The sequence below is a fragment of the Sceloporus occidentalis genome, unplaced genomic scaffold (genome assembly GCF_023333645.1).
Source record: "Sceloporus occidentalis isolate IW3139 unplaced genomic scaffold, rSceOcc1.0.p SCAF_1, whole genome shotgun sequence".
NCBI lineage: Eukaryota > Metazoa > Chordata > Lepidosauria > Squamata > Phrynosomatidae > Sceloporus > Sceloporus occidentalis.
In genome coordinates this window covers 77126373-77143597 of record NW_028316981.1, presented here as the reverse complement: position 1 = coordinate 77143597, position 17225 = coordinate 77126373, and the positions used below count along the sequence as shown (strand labels likewise).

At 40.4% G+C, this 17225-nt stretch overlaps 1 protein-coding gene across 4 annotated transcripts in view; it reads left to right on the top strand.

Annotated features, from left to right (window-relative positions):
• The window catches only part of RBM6 (RNA binding motif protein 6), an 83344-nt gene extending 66440 nt beyond the window's left edge, over positions 1-16904 (top strand). For 3 of the 4 annotated variants that reach the window (XM_089525968.1, XM_089525950.1, XM_089525960.1), the window contains exons 12-21: positions 815-857; positions 3542-3599; positions 3852-3943; positions 4031-4198; positions 5772-5861; positions 6167-6445; positions 7722-7796; positions 9418-9515; positions 11227-11353; positions 16626-16904. In XM_089525968.1, the coding sequence (XP_089382094.1) occupies positions 815-857; positions 3542-3599; positions 3852-3943; positions 4031-4198; positions 5772-5861; positions 6167-6445; positions 7722-7796; positions 9418-9515; positions 11227-11353; positions 16626-16751 (1156 nt within the window). In that variant the 3' untranslated portion in view covers positions 16752-16904. The remainder of the gene's footprint in view (positions 1-814; positions 858-3541; positions 3600-3851; positions 3944-4030; positions 4199-5771; positions 5862-6166; positions 6446-7721; positions 7797-9417; positions 9516-11226; positions 11354-16625) is intronic. The other variant, XM_089525977.1, reaches the window with a different exon arrangement.
• The last annotated feature ends 321 nt before the right edge of the window (positions 16905-17225 follow it).

Sequence of the window (17225 nt, the reverse complement as noted above, 5' to 3'; positions counted from 1 at the left end):
TCTGTGGCTGCTTTCAGAAGCCAGGAAGGACAAGGATCAAGTATGCATCTGGTGGCCCTCACTTCTCCAAGGATCCTGTCCACATCCTCAGGCTGCACAGACTGAAACTTAGCCAACAATGCAGAACAAGCAGGTGCTGAGATTACATCTGCTGGGCCTGAATCAACTACAACATCCAAGTCAAAGTGAATCTGAGTGATTTTGTTTGCAAATTGCCTCACAAATTCTTCACAGTGAGCTGTTGAATGGTCTTTGTTTTGTTCTTGGGGGCCAGAATGTAGAAGGCCCCTAACCACTCAGAACAGCTCTGCTGGACAACACTGTGCAGATGCAATGGTGGCAGAGAAGTATAATTTCTTCACTGCCTCTATTGCCTTGGCATAGGCCTTCCGATGGGCCCTAGCCCATTTTCGGTCGGATTCACTACAAGTCTTCTGCCATCGTCACCCTAGTCTCCTTCCCACTCCTTTTGTCACCGTCAGCTCCCTAGTGAACCAGGGGGCATGTTTTGTGGGAGGGGACACTTAGGCGCAATCGTGTCCACTGCCCTGGCCATTTCCGTATTCCAGAGATCTGCTAGGGCTTCGACAGGATCACCTGCTAAGGCAACAAGAAACTCCCCAAGAGCTATCAGGAATCTGTCCAGATCCATAAGCCTAATATCTTGTATTTTTGTTTGGTTTCTATAGGCCAACTGGCCCACTACTGTTGTAAAGCAAAATTAACCCTTCCCACCTATGCAACACATTCAGAGCCTTCTGTTAAATCATAATATTAACTGTTAGTAACTCATGTCTATCTTATTTTTTTCTAGAAATGAATATGGAGACCAGGGTGATTCTTCCCGCTATGGTCAGGTATGCTTGTATAATCTGTGATGGCACTCAAGGGAGTTAGCCATTTTCTTTCAGCTGTGCTGAGACTAAATAATAGAATTGTACATATAAGTATTTGTTGTCATTCTTAAACATCCTCTCAGGTGAGCAGGAAGTTGTCCTCTTTAGTCAATATGTGGAAGACTAGGCATTTCTGTCCTACATATTTGGCCTGAATGAGAACCGTTTGGTGTCATTTTCCAGTAGATAAGAATGGTGCATCCTGGACTATGAGTTGCTCCTCCCACTTGCTCCTAGTAGGCAGGACAAAGAATGAAAAGGGGGCCCTCCCCATGTAGCAATGTGGGGGAGCAACCCCTTTGAAATCCAGTCTTTTCCTGCCACCTGCTCCTAGAGGGCATTTGCTGAGCTCTCTGATTGTTGTGACGACCATTTTAGGAAGTCCTTTTGCCTCTTTCTGACTTTCACTATTGCCTTTGTAAAAAAAACAAACCCACTTCTCTTTCTGTCTCTCCGTCCCTCTCTCCTCCTGCTGCCTGTCTCAACCTGTCCTTCGGTCTTTCCTCCCATCTTAACTACCCTGGGGAATTCAAAGCAGGAAGGGAGATTTATTGAAGAGGAAGCTTAGGAAGGAAGAAGAAATGACCATGGCAACTGGTAATTCTTTCTCCTGCCTGACCTCCCTCCCTCTGGCCTGCAGAGGGCAATGGCCGATGGAGGTGGAATTTTGACAACAGCCAGAGGAGTGGAATCCCCTTCACACTACTACATCTTCCCTTCACCACTTCCTAGCCCTTGACAGGTCTGTGGACAGGGAGGTGTGCAGTTCCAGGGGGAGTGTGAATAAATGAGGGGACCCAGATCTGCCCCAGGGGTGGAGAAAACTGTCCCCGGAACTGGAGGCACGGATAGGGACCCTAGTGTCTAGGGAGGCTACTACAGCTGCTGCTGCTACCTTGGGGATCACATAAGACCATTCCAAGTCCCCTGGGAAGTTAGAAAGAGGGCAAGTTAACACCCGGTACAGATACACCACCTCAATCAAGAAAGGTTACCATTTCATGTCTGGAAATTGAGCAGAGCATGTTGAGGGCCAAGGGCTACTCCAACAATTTCATGAATACCATGCTGGAAGCCAGGAGGTCTTCTGCTGTCAGAATATGAGTTTTTCGCAGATGGTGCAAGTGGAAAGGGCTGAATTACAGGCACATCTCATTAGTGTCACTGCTGAAATTTCTTCAGGAAGGCATTGACTGCAGTCTACTATCACAGGTAGCAATATCACTTGACATGGTGGCAAGAGTGACATCACACCCTGATATCCACACCTTTCTGAAGGGGCTGTCTTGAACAGGCCATTGCTTTCCGACCTGCTACCTGGACACAGTACTCAAGGCACTGAGAATAGCTTCTTCAAGCTTCTACAGAAGGTGACTCTGAAGCACCTTATGTGGAAGGTACTGTTGCTCATGGCCATCACCTCAACCTGTAAGGTCTCAGAATTGGAGCATTTATTGTTTTGGGATGACCTCAGCATATTCAGATTTGACTCGTTATTGCTGTGTCTGGACCCAACCTTCATCCCCAACGTCAGTTTGGCTTTCCACAGATAACAGGAGGTGATCCTCCCATCATTCTGCCCTTGACTTGAGAGCAATTGGAAAGGATATGGCGTGTGTGTGAAGTGTGGAGGACCATCAGGATTTACCTAAAGAGAACCAGAGAATTCTGGGCATCTGAGACATTGTTCATCTCTTTCCAACCATAGTCAATGGGAAAGAAAGTCTCTACCTCCACCTTGAGCAGTTGGATCAAGTCTTGCATTGTGGCCTGCTATGAGTCCCTGAATGCTTCCACCCTACCAGGATCATGGCCCATTGCACCAGAAGTGCAGCCACTATGGCAACATGGGCCACCAGTGCCCTCTGACAGAAATATGTAGGGTGGCCACTTGGAAGTCTTCTTGCATCTTTTTCATGCACTACAAGTTGTACTCCTTCAAATTGGCGGAGGCTGTAGGGGAGAGTCCTACAACAGCTGATACAATCTGAGGATGACCACCCTAGTGAGGGTAGCTCTGGCAACTCCTGTAGTCCAAGATGCTCCACCCTTATCTACTGAGAAAAGGAATGTTACATCTTACCTGTGAGACCTTCATTTCCAGTAGATAAAGGTTGAGCATCTTACCCACCCAAAGAGTGCTGATGAGAAAGTCAGGACTCAGCAGGGAGTTGGGACCTCTAGTTGCCCTTATAGATGTTGTCTGGGCTCCCTGATTTTTACAGGAGCTGAACCTATCTTTACCACTGTGGCTGTTGGCTTTAGTTGTTCTTTCTTCTTCTTCCTTTTGGACTACTACCACTGGGTAAGGTAAGCTGGGTAAGTGACTGAATTCTGAAAAGGTTGGAAAGGACTCCTTTTCATTCTTCCTCCTTCCTACTAGGAGCAAGTAGGAAGAGCATCCCATACTCCAGGATGCTCAATCCTTACATACTGAAAATGACCGTCTTATAGGTAAGATCTAACATTGCTATACATTACTATCTGTTAGCTTTGTTGAACTGTGCCTTCATGCTACAGAAATCTATTTACTCTGTTCTTGCAACATTAGTGCATGTAAATTAACTTGGAATGCTTGTGGTGGGAAAATGTTCTGTTAATCCTATGTCTCCAGGCTTGTATTTTTAAATGTGTTTGTATTTTAGGGCAAACGGGACAGGAACGACAGGAGAGGTTCTGATTCACAGAAACGACGATCAGATTGTAAGACACAATCTCTTTTTTTCAATTATTTTTCTTGGCACATTGCAGATACTAATTTTGATAACTCACTATTTTGTATTTAAAATGTGTCTTCTGTAGAATTATGATTTCAGTCAAAATAAAAAGCTCACAAACAAACCTTGCTTTTAAAATGGCTATGCCTTAAAACAATGAGAGACGGGTAAGACAGTCTCAGCTTAAGATGTGTATCATCTATGGAAGTGCATGACCTTTTTCTTTCTTTCACTTTAGCATCTTCTGATGTTTCCACATTCATTTATGACCCAGACACTGGAAACTATTTTGATCCCATATCAGGGGTATATTATGATCCCAATACTCAGGTAAGAGAGTATGCTTGCATGTGTTCTCATTTTGCCATTTGCTTACCAGGACATATTATCTAAGTGTTTGTTAAATGTCACTACCAGAGAGAAATACCAATGGGTCGAGAAGCATCTAAATCACCCCCACCACCATCACCACCATCACGTAGTGGAAGGAGACGTAAAAGCAGAGAAAGGTCAAATGAAAGAGAGGAGACCTACAGCAGAGATAACAGAGAGAGACGGGAGAGACACAGAAACAAATCAGCCAAGGTATATATTTGTGTCATAAAATCACTGTTATGAATCTCCCGCCCTACATAGTCTTAACCTGTAGAGAGGACTGAGGAATCAAGCTACTATAACTGAAGCCTACCTATGAAATTAGGTAAGTCTAGAAATTTGCAAAAAAAATGCATATATTTGGGCTTCCCTTAGATCAGTGCTCAATTTTTTGACCCGTGGGGGTCCCCCCCCCACACCTTTATATCTACATGTGGACATTGCAAACCCCTCACTCAGTGTGGAATATAAATAAAAATACTTTGTTTATTTAATGTGCACATTTTAATTCACATATGGATGTATGTTCATATTTTAACATGTTAAAAGAAAATAACATCATCCAAATTAGAACAGTATTATTTAAGTAAATTCAATATTTAGATCATCCAGGATTTCCCCTCCAGTTAATAATAATTCTTTAGATGTCTGGTTACTTAAAAATATAGGCTATTATCTCAAATAGATCAAATTCTGGTCCAAAACACACTGCACACAATGGTCCAAAACACACTGCAGAAATAATCCAGTCTGGGACCACGTTAATTGCCCTGACTCAAAGCTAGGGAATTCTGGGACCTGTAGTTTTGTGAGACATTTAGCCGTCTCTGTCAGAGAGCTCTGGTGCCATAGTAAACTACAGCCTCATACAGACAGGCCAAAATAAAGCTGCTTTGGGCCACTTTGGAGGTATGCTGTTTAAATGATGCATGCATCCTAAGAGTCCAGAAGCTGCACCAAAGCTGTGCTTCAGTTCTTAGGATTGGATCGTGGCTTTAGCGTGGCTTCCGGACTCTTAGGACGCATGCATCACTTAAATAGCATACCTCCAAAGTGGCCTGAAGCAACTTTATTTTGGCCTGTCTGTATGGGGACTACAATTCCAGGATTCCCTATCACTGAGTCAAGGCAGTTAAAGTGGTCTCAGACTGAATTATTTCTGCAGTGTGTTTTGGACCAACCTGGATAAGTTTTATCTCTTTTGTAAATGTTAACAGGCCACCTAGATATGACATTATTTTAGATACATCTGTGATGACATGATTACAAAAATAAGATTGCACATGGACAAGATGTACAATAAATAATCTAATCCTTTAAAAAAAATCCCTGATCAATCTCATTAAATTCTAAGAAGTATCCAATACATAGATCCATTGAATTTGACCCTGAATTTGAAGCAGGGTTGGGTGAGGGGAAACCCATTTGTTGTTGTTTTTAAAACTGCTTATATATTAATACTGTGAAACATTATTTTATGTTATTAGAAATTTAATAATTTAGAAATTATTTTATGTATTAGAAAGCTTAATCAGCATTTAATGCATTTAACAATCCAAAGTTATTAGGTTTTGATTTCCATCTTTCAATAAAACACCATTTTTTACTTTCAATAAACAAGATGAGTGAAAAGAAACAAGAAAACATATTTTGCTGTACTTCTCCTATTAAATGGTTTACATGGAAGGGACAAGGGAGAAGAAAAGAATAATTAAGTTGTAAAGCATTTGGTGCAGAACCCTGGCTGGTCAATAAATTTTAATTCCCAGTCTTTCTGTTTCAGAATGATCCCCAAGAGGAGAAGCTTCCTGCAGAAGATGTCTTTAAAAAGCCACTACCTCCTATTGTGAAGAAAGAAGAGAGTACACCTCCAGTAAGAAGACCTTACTTGGCACTTATTTACCTTATAACATTTTTTCAGTGATCTTAGCCACGTTGAAACATACCTAGTGCGAACAGCAGTAAACTAGCCAACAATAATTCTGAGCTGAGTTTATAGAAGAAAGTATCCTGCCCCCCTCTGCTGAGAGCAACACTGAACAAATGTTGGGTGGTTTATGCAGAGCTCAAGCTGAGCAGTAGTGGCTTCTAAGGATGCCTCCATACAGTCCCCCTAGGATTAGCTTAAAAGGCTTCATGATTACAAGCAAGTCTTACACCTTTTTCTTTTTTCTACAGCCAAAGGTGGTGAATCCTCTCATAGGACTCCTAGGGGAGTATGGCGGAGACAGTGACAATGAGGAAGAGGAGGAAGAGGCAGAACAGCCTCAGCCACAGCCTCCTCCTCAGCCTCAGCCTCCACGACCACCAGTGCAACAAGAAGAGCAGCCTCAAAAGGCTGAAAACGATGAAGATAAACTGACTGACTGGGATAAGTTAGCTTGTTTGCTTTGTCGGAGGCAGTTTCCAAATAAGGAAGTACTGATAAAGCATCAACAGCTTTCCAACCTTCACAAAGTAAGAACAGGAGAGTCTGCTGGTTCCCCCCCCCCTTTTCTTTTCAAGGAGAGTCTGCTGTTTTTCTTGAATCTTACTTCATTTAACTAATCTTCTGACTGGCAGGAATGTTAGAAATAACATCAGAAATTAGAAAGGTTCATGATAATTGCTTTTCCAGATAGGGCCTTGATCCATGCTTCCTTCACAGATTGTGGACACAGTATACCAAGTTACCCAATCAACTAAAATTGAACAATGATAGAATTACAAATCTCCTATAGTGCAATTTTTTTTTGGCAGTAAAGCCTTATGGGATGGTGGGGCACATGACAAGGTCCTCTGTTGATTATCTTGAATAACTTCTTCCAGTGAGAAGGGTATTAATTCAAGCTGTAAATATATTTATGTTGGATACTAGTTCTAGTATTGGAGTTCTAGCTTTCATAAAGTTCTTTCTTGGTTTCTGATGCAAGTTGTTACATTTTGTCTAGCAGTTGAATTCCCACTTTCTTTTTTCAGTATATTAATTGCTATTGTGTTGTATTAAATCTGAAACAATGCAAACATTAGTCATGGTTTGCTTTAAACCTACAGTTTCAAGCCAGCTTCAGACCATGGGTTCACACTCTGGTTTAAAGTAAATCATAGTTAATGGTAACCATAGAGTGTGTGTAGTGAAAAAGGAAGTTACGGAAGAAGGAGAATGTGTGTGATCCTGTTTTGTTCAAAGATAAAGCCGTTTGCAATTAAAGATAATTTCAAAATATATAATAATAAACAATAATTAAAATAGAGACTAAAGTACTGAATTCAATTAACATAAAATGAAAATACCTTCCCATGAGAAAAAATGTCAATAAACATCAGAAGTACAGAGTCAAAAGTCTGCAACTGGATTGGGTTTTTTGAACAAAACAGATTTTAGTTTGACATTGAAAGAGAACACTCACATTTTGAGCCTTGTTAGGGATGGCATGCCACCAAGAAGGGGCGTTTACTGGAGAAATGCTGTTGCTTGTGGATATATACCAAGCTCCGTTTGACAAGTGCACACAGCCCTACTTTAGGAGGATTAGAAAGTGATGTTCTTTGGGAATAGAGTGGTAAATGGAATAAATATTTGTGTGTATGCATGCATGTGTAATAATGTTTATATTTTGCATTACTTATTATAATTATCTTGTAATGTGTACTTGCATTGGTTTCATTGAGTTTTCTAAATGCTAGAAGAAAACTACCATTAGCAATATTAAGTATTCAAGAGCTGCTTGTTCATTTTACTTTATTCTTACAGCAAAATCTAGAAATTCATCGGAAGATAAAACGATCAGAGCAAGAGCTGGCATATTTGGAAAGGCGAGAGCGAGAGGTGACTGGGAATTGGGAGAGTTGTGTCTGATTTTTATGGTCCTGTACTATTGTGGTTTTGCTGAAAGAAGGATCCTGATATGTAAACAAAACACTAATTTCACAGTACCCCTCATTTGTACCTGTGTGCATACTGTATGTACTGTGGAGTGTAAACCAGAAATATCTAGACTAGAAGGGGTTTTTTTTTTTTTTTGGCGGGGAAGAGGGGGGCAGAGAAAACCAAGTAGCCTTCGAGATGTTGCAGGAATCCACCTCTCATCAGCCTCAGACATCATGAACAATAAACTGATTAACAGCCTGATCAGGGAGAATGGCAGTTGAACAACGTATGGACGGCCACAAATTCTCTACTTCTGATAATAGACACTAGGCTGAAATAAGTGACTTCATAATGTGAATTAAATTGTCATTCTTAGCCTCACTCGTTATTGTCATACAATGACAATAATAAAAATCAGTGTACTAGAGGAAAAAGGATGTGTAATAATGTTTCATGTTTACCTCTGGGTGCCCACCTCAAAGGGTTAGGGGACAGTGTGGTGCAGTGGTTTGAGCACTGGACTTAGACTCTGGAGACCAGGGTTTGAATCCACACTTGGCCGTGAAAACCCATTGGATTCCTTGGACAAGTCACACTCTTTTGACCTCAGAGGATGGCAAACCCACTTTGAACAAATCTTGTCAAGAAATCTCTGTGATAGATTCACCTTAGATCAGAAACTACTTGAAGGCACACAATAACATTTATGATACCAGATTAACTCAGTTGATAAGCACCTCCTCTGTGTGACTTATATGTCTCGCTGTGATTTCCTTTGCAATTTGAAGGTTGTTGATACTTATTTTATTTTTTCTGTATGTCAATTAGTCCAGTTCTGTTCAAAAATAACACCATTTGTTAGGGTAGTTTCCAAGGGGAACAAAATAAAACAATATGATAGTTTAGGAACATGGTTTGTTATGAATTTCTATGCTATATGCTGTAGAGAAAGGCTGCTCCAAAATTTTATCATACAAGTGTTGAGAAATTTCTGTTAGGATGAGTTTAAGCTTTCTTCCAGAATTGACAGCTCATCTCTCTTTGCTAAGTAAATACTTGGAAGAAAGATGGGTAAAAGATTTAATTCTGACTGTAGAATTTAGACCCACAAGAGAAGAGATTTCCTTATTCAGCACTGTGCTGTGAGCCAGAGTCCAGATCTGTTTTATTACTCTCAACATCAGCTTCCAAACAAGACTCCAAATGTACTGTAAAACAGTCATATCTTTTCACTTTTATGTTGATGGAAGGTTAATTGACAGGGTGTTGTGTTTTGAAGCAATTTGATATTGAATTAATACAGTTTTAATTTACAAGGTGGGTAAACCTTTGAAGAGATGATGCCTCTAACTTGTATGGGTACATATTCTTTGTAGGGAATCTCTGGAAAGTGAAGCAGGATAGTCTTTTGCAGTGGTAAGAGAATAGGTATTTTCTGTATTAATTAGATTGAACAATAATTTATACAGTGAATTCCAATTAATATAGAATTTGACATGAACGAAAGAGTTTGGGGACTATAACTAGGGAAGGAAATTCACTGATGCCATCTTTACTAATTCTGCTTTCTAATATAAAGGGAAAGTTTAAAGAAAAGGGAAGTGACCGAAGAGAGAGATTTGAGGAACGGGATTCACCAGAGAGAAAGCGGACAAGACCTTTCAGGAATTCTGAAAGGTAATGGCATGAAAGAAAATGTGCAAAGTACCCATACAACTTATTTTGAGTCTTCTAAATAAGAAATGAAAGGAATGTGTAATGTGTTGTTGATGTTTTACTATGTATTCAGTGCTTTACGTAATTTCTTCACCCATGGGCTGCATACAGATTCTCCAGGCTTTTCTGTATGCCCCTGGAGCCAAATTTTCCCTGCCTCAAAATGGACAATCTTGCCTCCAGAGTAAACATTTTCTATTTTGAATGCTATTTCAGGGGATTCTTACGTCTTTTGGGCGCTCAAACAGCAATGTTTTTAAACTTCTAGTTTGGTAAAAAGTGGTGGGCATGGCTTGCAGAATGCGCGTGTGTGTGTGTGTGTGAAAAGTGGAATGAGTGTAACTCCCAGACCTTCTGTAGTTGGCTACTCCACTTTTAGAGTAATCAGACCATCTTGCATATGTTTTCAGTAATGTTTACAACTACCATATGTAATATGAAAAGGCAGATCAGTATTTCCATGTTGAAAGTTGAAAGTTTTCATTTTTATAATTATCTTCTTATTTGTAATGCTATTATATGCAACTATCAAGACATTATCTTTGTATATGTCTGATACATTGGAACGATTAAGACACAGTTTGTAGGGATGTATTTTCAAGCCTTAATACCTTAAAGGCACCAGAGTCTGCCTGATTTTGGAAGGTAAACAGGTCAGCTCTGGTTAGTACTTGGATGGGAGACTGTCAACAAATACCAGTGCTGCAAGCTATATTTCAGACAAGGAAGGAACTGACTTTAAAACCACCTCTGAGTACTCCTTGTCTAAGAAAACCCTATGAAATTTTGAGTTCAGCGTAAGTCAGCAGGGCAACCTAAAGGTAGATACACACGCAGGTAGTTTTGGAAAATTTATTTCTTTGTCCATGAAGCCTTTAGAGAAGGTGCAGGAAAAACTTCCTAAAGTATTGATTAATTTCTGGAAAACTACACAGAATTTGCTAATTTCTGGAAGTCTTGCAAAGCATTTTGTCTTCTCCCCCGTCCCCTGCTCCAGCAAGACAGATTTTTAATGGAAAAAAATGCACAGTATCATCTAGTACACATGTACAACTCCTTGCTACTCGTTATTTTATTTATTAGCAAAATGTATACTTGTCAGAATCTGGGATTTCCTGCCATATGTTTCATTGGGTGTGGTATAGTAATAAATATAAAAAATCACATAGTTGTTAAGAGTTGACAACCGCTTAGGGAGTGCTTGCTATTGCTATTGAAGGGGAAGGCTGGGAGGCATAGTACTAAGGAAAAGGAAAGGGGAATGCACATTCAAAGAGACATCCAGTCTTTGAAGCTGAAATTTGCAGATGTGTGTGGGAGATACTTTTCGAAGTATCTTTCTGGTCGGAAGCTGATAATGGCAGGAGATTGGTACAGTTTTGGGGGCTGGGCTGAAGAGCCTGTGGTGAGGAGAGAGGGCTGGTTTGCTTTGGATGCTAAATGAGTTAAGAAAATGCCCTCAAAGTTTTTCAGTGGGGTATTGTTAAGGTTGTTGGGCAACAGGATTTGTTGGAGTAAAAACAGGCATTACAAGCCTGAGGTTATCTCTAGGAAACATATTGACAAGTCTGCCTAAAGTTTCAGTTTTGTCTGTGAAATATGTTGTTGCTTATACACCTCTACAAATTGTTGAAAATGCTTCCATATAACATTTTTTTACATGTGTTTACAGTGGTTATAAACCCGCTGCAGGACGAATGGAGAGCAATAACAAAGGAAGCCGTATGATGCAGGCTATGGGCTGGAAGGAGGGCTCGGGTTTAGGACGCAATGAACAGGGCATGACATCACCAGTGGAGGTATAACTCTTGTCTTTACAAAAGCAGCTTGGTTCTTAGTAGCTCCAGTATATGATCAGGTGCATAAACAGTATGTCTGCATGAATCTACATCCCCCCCCCCCCCCCGAAAGACTGATTGTTGGCAGAGCTGTGCCTTATGAAGAATTCTGGCTGGCAGTAAACCATAAGAGTCTGTTTCCACCATATGACACTCAGGGACTGTTGAGGTTCGATGTCAGGGATCGATGAGGTTTGAAGTCTGGCTGCAAGCTTTCTTCACAGTGCCAAAAACAAATGGAAAATACCATCCGTCCTCAACCTGAAATACCTAAACATTTATGTACAATATTACAGGTTCAAGATGGAGACGTTTAGAACGATACAAGAAGGTTTGCAAATAGGAAATTGGATGGCATCGATAGACTTGAAGGAAGCATATGTTCATGTCCCAATTGATCCATAAAACGAAAAATATCTGAGAATTCAATATCAGGGAGATCATTATCAGTTCAGAGCTCTTCTGTTCGGATTGGCTTTGGCAATAATAGTTTACCTAAGACAAAAGAAAATAAATTTATTTCCGTATTTAGACAACTTATTAGTGAAGACAAAGAATCAGTTGCAACAAGATCTAAAATATACAATACACATATTAGAAAAATATGGACTTCTGATAAATTTCAAGAAAAGCCAGTTAACACTGACTACGTCACTGATTCATTTAGGAGCAGTAATAAATACAAAAATGGTTTACATAGCCCTGTTGGATGAACGGAAGAAAAAAATGAGACAAGCAGTAATGACATTACTACACAGGAACAAATTACAGCTAATGAAGCTGAAAATATTGGGAATATTAATATCAAAGAAGCTGGTGCCTTGGGGCCAACATCATTGCAAGACAAGTAACACAGCATCAGTTACTTAGAATTGAAAGCAATCAAGCTAGCCCTGCTCTCATTCAGGAGACATATTCAAAGTCATCATGTACAAATCAGAACAGACAACATGACAGTAAGAGCATATATAATGAAACAAGTTGGTCTTCATTCCAAAGCATTGGTGCAGGAACCAAACATGCTGTTCAGTTGGGTGGAAAAACACCTGAGCTCACTGGCAGCAGTATATTTGAAAGGAGCATGCAATATAAGAGCAGACTACTTGAGCAGGAACAAATTGCATCCAGGCGAATAGGAACTGCATCTGGAAATGTTTCGAAAACTGCAGCAGAAATGGGGTCTGTTTATGGTTTACCTGTTTGCAACATCAAAGAATGAAAAATTGCAATGGTACCACTCCATAGATGGGAGCAAGACAGCAGAAACGAACAATGCATTGATGATCTCATGGCCCAAAGACTGGCATTATGCTTTCCCACCCATTACAGTAATTCAGAGAGTCATACAGAGGATATAGCAACAGCAAGCAACAGTGGTATTGGTAGTGCCTTATTGGCCACAATAACCGTGGTTCTCTCAACTTCTTCAGATGTTGGTAGATCAACCATACAAACTACCACACAGGAAAGACCTTAAGTCAAGGGCCAATTGTACATCCAAACTCAGGCTGGCTCAATTTAATGTCTTAGAGACTGAGCGCCAGAATTTAATAGGAAATGGATATTCCACAGCGGTGGTGAAAACTATCATGTCATTGAGAAGGAAATCAACAAAATCAGTCAGTCAGTCAATCTTTATTAGGCATAGAAACGAAATCAATATACGTGAAGACTTGGAAAACATTTGGTAAATGGTGTCTGGAAAGGAATATACAGTTTGTGGAGGTGAACATTAAGCATGTGTTACAATTCTTACAAGACAGTTTAGGAAAGGGTGTCAGGCCGAATACATTAAAAAGGGGGTATCGAAATCTTGAGTTTGATGGTGTAGCAACATTTAAAACGTTTCTTAAGAGGAGCTACTTTAAAATCATTCCCAACTAGACATAGGTTTCCATCATGGAACTTGAGTCTACTACTCAACAGATTAACAAAACCACCCTTCAAACCAATGTCAGAGGCCACATTAAGAATGTTGTCAACAAAGTTGTTTTGCTAGCAGCCATAATTTCAGCAAGAATGGAATTATCAGCTTTAACCATAAACTCTAATTATTGTAGAATAAAAAAGGACAGAGTGGTATTAGTGTTAGATCCAACATTTATACCAAAATGCCCAAACAGTTATATGATACTAGAGGTTTTGTATCTACCTACCTTTTGTCCTAACCCAAGACATCCGGAAGAGATGAGATGGCATACATTGGATGTGAGAAGGGCCATAAAGGCATATATAAAGAGAACAAAATCTTTTTGGAAAACAGAGTCATTATTTGTTTCCTGTAATCCAAGAAATATTGGTCAGAAAGCATAAAAAATGATTATAAAGATGGATAAAAGTGTGCATCTTTCTCTGTTATGACTAGGAAAAGAAATCAAACTGTGACCAGTTTGGCCACATTCAACAAGATCTATCTTCACTACACCAGCATATTTGGTGCCAGGATCACTATCAGAAATATGTGATGCTGTGGGGTGGAAAGAGCCATCAACATTTATTTGCTATTACAAAGTTGATAAATATCATTCTGCAAAAGCAACGTTTGGCAGAACTGTTTACAGTCTATGTTGTCAAAAGGTTAATCTGACCCATGAAGAAAGGCCTTGGATATATCTTATTAGTAGTGTATTGTGCTTCCGGACATCTCATGAATGTCAGATTGGATTTACCCATGAAGATTCATTCAGAGTTGGCTGGAGAACTAATCCACACTTGCCCCTTAATTTTTTTAATTAATTAGATAGGAAATTAGGATTGTTAAGGCTTTATAAATAAACTGACTGAGGAGGGCAGGAGTTCAACGGATAGCAACTGAAAAAGAATGTTAACTCCTGCAGACCCGTTTGATGCGAGGAAACCCATTAGTAGTAGTAGATGGTCCTTTGGCCATCTCTGAATGAATCTTCACGGTAAATCCAATCTGTTAGTGCTCTCCAACTGTCCCGATATGGCAGCGACAATTCTGATTACTTCTGTGTCATCCTATTTTTCTAGCTAATTTTTAAAATGTTCCAGGTTCTCTCCTCCCCACTTTTCCCTTGTAGGAAAGGTGACTCTCCACCTGGCAGTTTTCCCCTCCCACAGGTCTCAGTAATCCAATTGTTCTAGGTGTTGATTGAGGATTTTTTTCCTGGACCTCTCTGAGAGGTCCTGATTCAAAGGTCCGCCACATTGGCCAGATCTTGCCATCTGCCTTCAGTTCTTTTGTGCAGCAGAGCCACTTTTTCATGCACAGTTCTACCAGCCGTTGAAGCTTCATATTTGCCCTCACTGGCAATTTACCCATCCTCCCAAAGGCGATATATTAGTCCCAGTGGGCTGGCAATGGGGATGCTCTCTGCACCTCCATTTCCTACACGGGGATCTGCAGCTAAATGCTTACTCCACCCAGGCCCCTGTAGCCACCTCCTGGAAGGCAGTATGAAAATTCACTGTACCTGCTGCTCACTCAGTGGTGCTAATCCTCATTCCAAGGAGGTTAACCCAGCCCAGTCCAAATGGGCCCATGCTAGTTTTATCCCGGATGGACCCTCAATTATAAGCGGGGGGGGGGGGGACTGAGATATCAGCTCCTACCACAGCCACCCTTAGTGTTCATGGACTGCGGGTCGATCCTGAATGTGTGTGGAAAGAGAGGCCCGCTACATACCTTCCTTGTTGTCCAGGCTGGCGGCGGCCTTTTTTCCTCCGGAGGGAAGCCGCAGCCGCCAAACCACGCGGCTTCCCTCCACAGGAAAAAGAATCCACAAAAAGCAGGTTCTTTTAAAGCCGCAGGGGTGGCGTAACAATGGCGGCGCCCATGTATATAGGGCACCGCCATTGTTACAGTGCTGCGCCGTACTAGGGTTAGGGACTGTGTGGTTGCTGCGCGGTCCCTTAACCCTAGTATGGTGCCAGCATGGCGCTTTAGCGCCGTCTGTACCGCATCATAGTTAGCCTTGATCAAAGGACTCCCCTCTCAAACGGAACAGCCTGGCAGTCTGTATAGGAGCAAAGAAAGAGCAACTTTATTGATAGGATTCCAACATTTATCAGCTTGCAAGGCAATGTTATAGTTTACTAGAAATTTGCATGTACATTATTGAGATTCCCATGACTTCATTTAGTATATATTTTAACAATCAACAGTAGACCATTTAATGTATTTCTCTTTAGTCAGCCCCTGTACATAAAATGTATGAAATGGGATACATCTGATACGGGAAACTGCAGTCTCCAATAATCCTGCAGCTGTATCTCTCTCTGTTCCCCTGCTCACAGTTGTTTCTCAACAGTCAGGACTCTGTAGTATGGCTGTACTAGGGGACCCAATCTACTTCTGTCAGTCTCATAGATATTGATCTACTCATTTTATTTTGATTCTATGCTGCCTAGGTGTTGAAGGTAGTGGTTTGGTTGGGAGAAAATATTAATATCTTTCACTATTGATTATAATTAGGGAGGGGAATCATGTTTCTACTTTCACTGCAAACTGAGTTCAGAGGTCAAATGTTTGCACTGACCTAACTCAGTGGGGGGAGAAGAGAGGAAGAGGGAAAATCTTGCCCTTCCCAGTAGACTCAAGCAAAAGCAAACTGCAGCATCACCTAGCTTGTATGTCATTTCACATTAATAAGTTTTAGTATCTTGGCTACATTCAGATGTTGCTTGGTTACACGTCTTTGTTTTCATTTGTGAAATGCTGGAGGATATCAGGTCTGCTGTTACAGCTTCATGTCCCAACAATATGTTGAGTGTTACGGGGAAAGTGCTTTTGATGAGGATCTGATTTGATGAGATTGAAAGTTGGGTAGATAGATGTTTTGTTTTTTTTAAAAAATATTACAAGCGTATATATAAAAGGCTGCAAACTATGAGATATATTAGTCCTAATGGGCTGGCAATGGGGATGCTCTCCGCCCCTCTGGGCAGTGTTGGGAGCACATTGGATAATGGTACTGGAAGTGGGGTTCATAAAGAATACCACCAAAATTAAATTGGTATAACAACATTATATACTTAACACCTTTATTTTCAAGAGCATTAGGCAAGAGTAGTTGATTTGGAAAGATATATTCATTTGTGTTACACCTATTATCGAAAGCACCATTGTTAAGCTATAGCAAGAGTATATTTTGCTTCCATAAGGAATGTCTTACTGGCAATGAAAAGGCAGAACTGGTGAAATGTTCTAGGTAGAAAAACATGCATGTATGTGTATTATTTTTTAAAATATGGTATAATTTTCTTTCAGCCAGAAAATCGGAAGAGGGGAGCAGGCTTAGGGACCCAAGGGAGGCCCAGCAGAAGGCAGTCTAATGAAACGTATCGGGATGCTGTGCGAAGAGTCATGTTTGCCCGCTACAAAGAACTTGAATGAATGCAGAAAAGATTCCCACCACAACCAACGCATCCTGTACCCTTTGGCCCACTTTTGTGTCTGTCTGTTGTTTTTTGAATCAATGTTCTTTTGCTGCTCAAGTGTGTTTTTGTTTCTTTGTTTTTGGAATAAAAAAGTTGATGTTTGATCTTTTCTTCACTCTTCCCAGATTTTTGAGCTAAATCTCAGTAGGGATATCGTTTCTGTTCAAGTCTCTTTAATATGACTACATCTTAACATATATATGCAGCCTCTGCAGTGTACTAAAGGCATCCAATTACAGTCCTCTGAATACATTTAGGGCTAGGAAGACTGGCAAAAAGAAAAATACATTTTTTATTATCTAAAGTATTCAAAAGTTAGTATATTAGCAATAATTCTGTGACATTCAGGCAAACTGTATATATTCAAGGCTGTGCACTTTGCCAGAAGATGAAAACAATCAATAGTATACAATATCCACTTGCATACAAA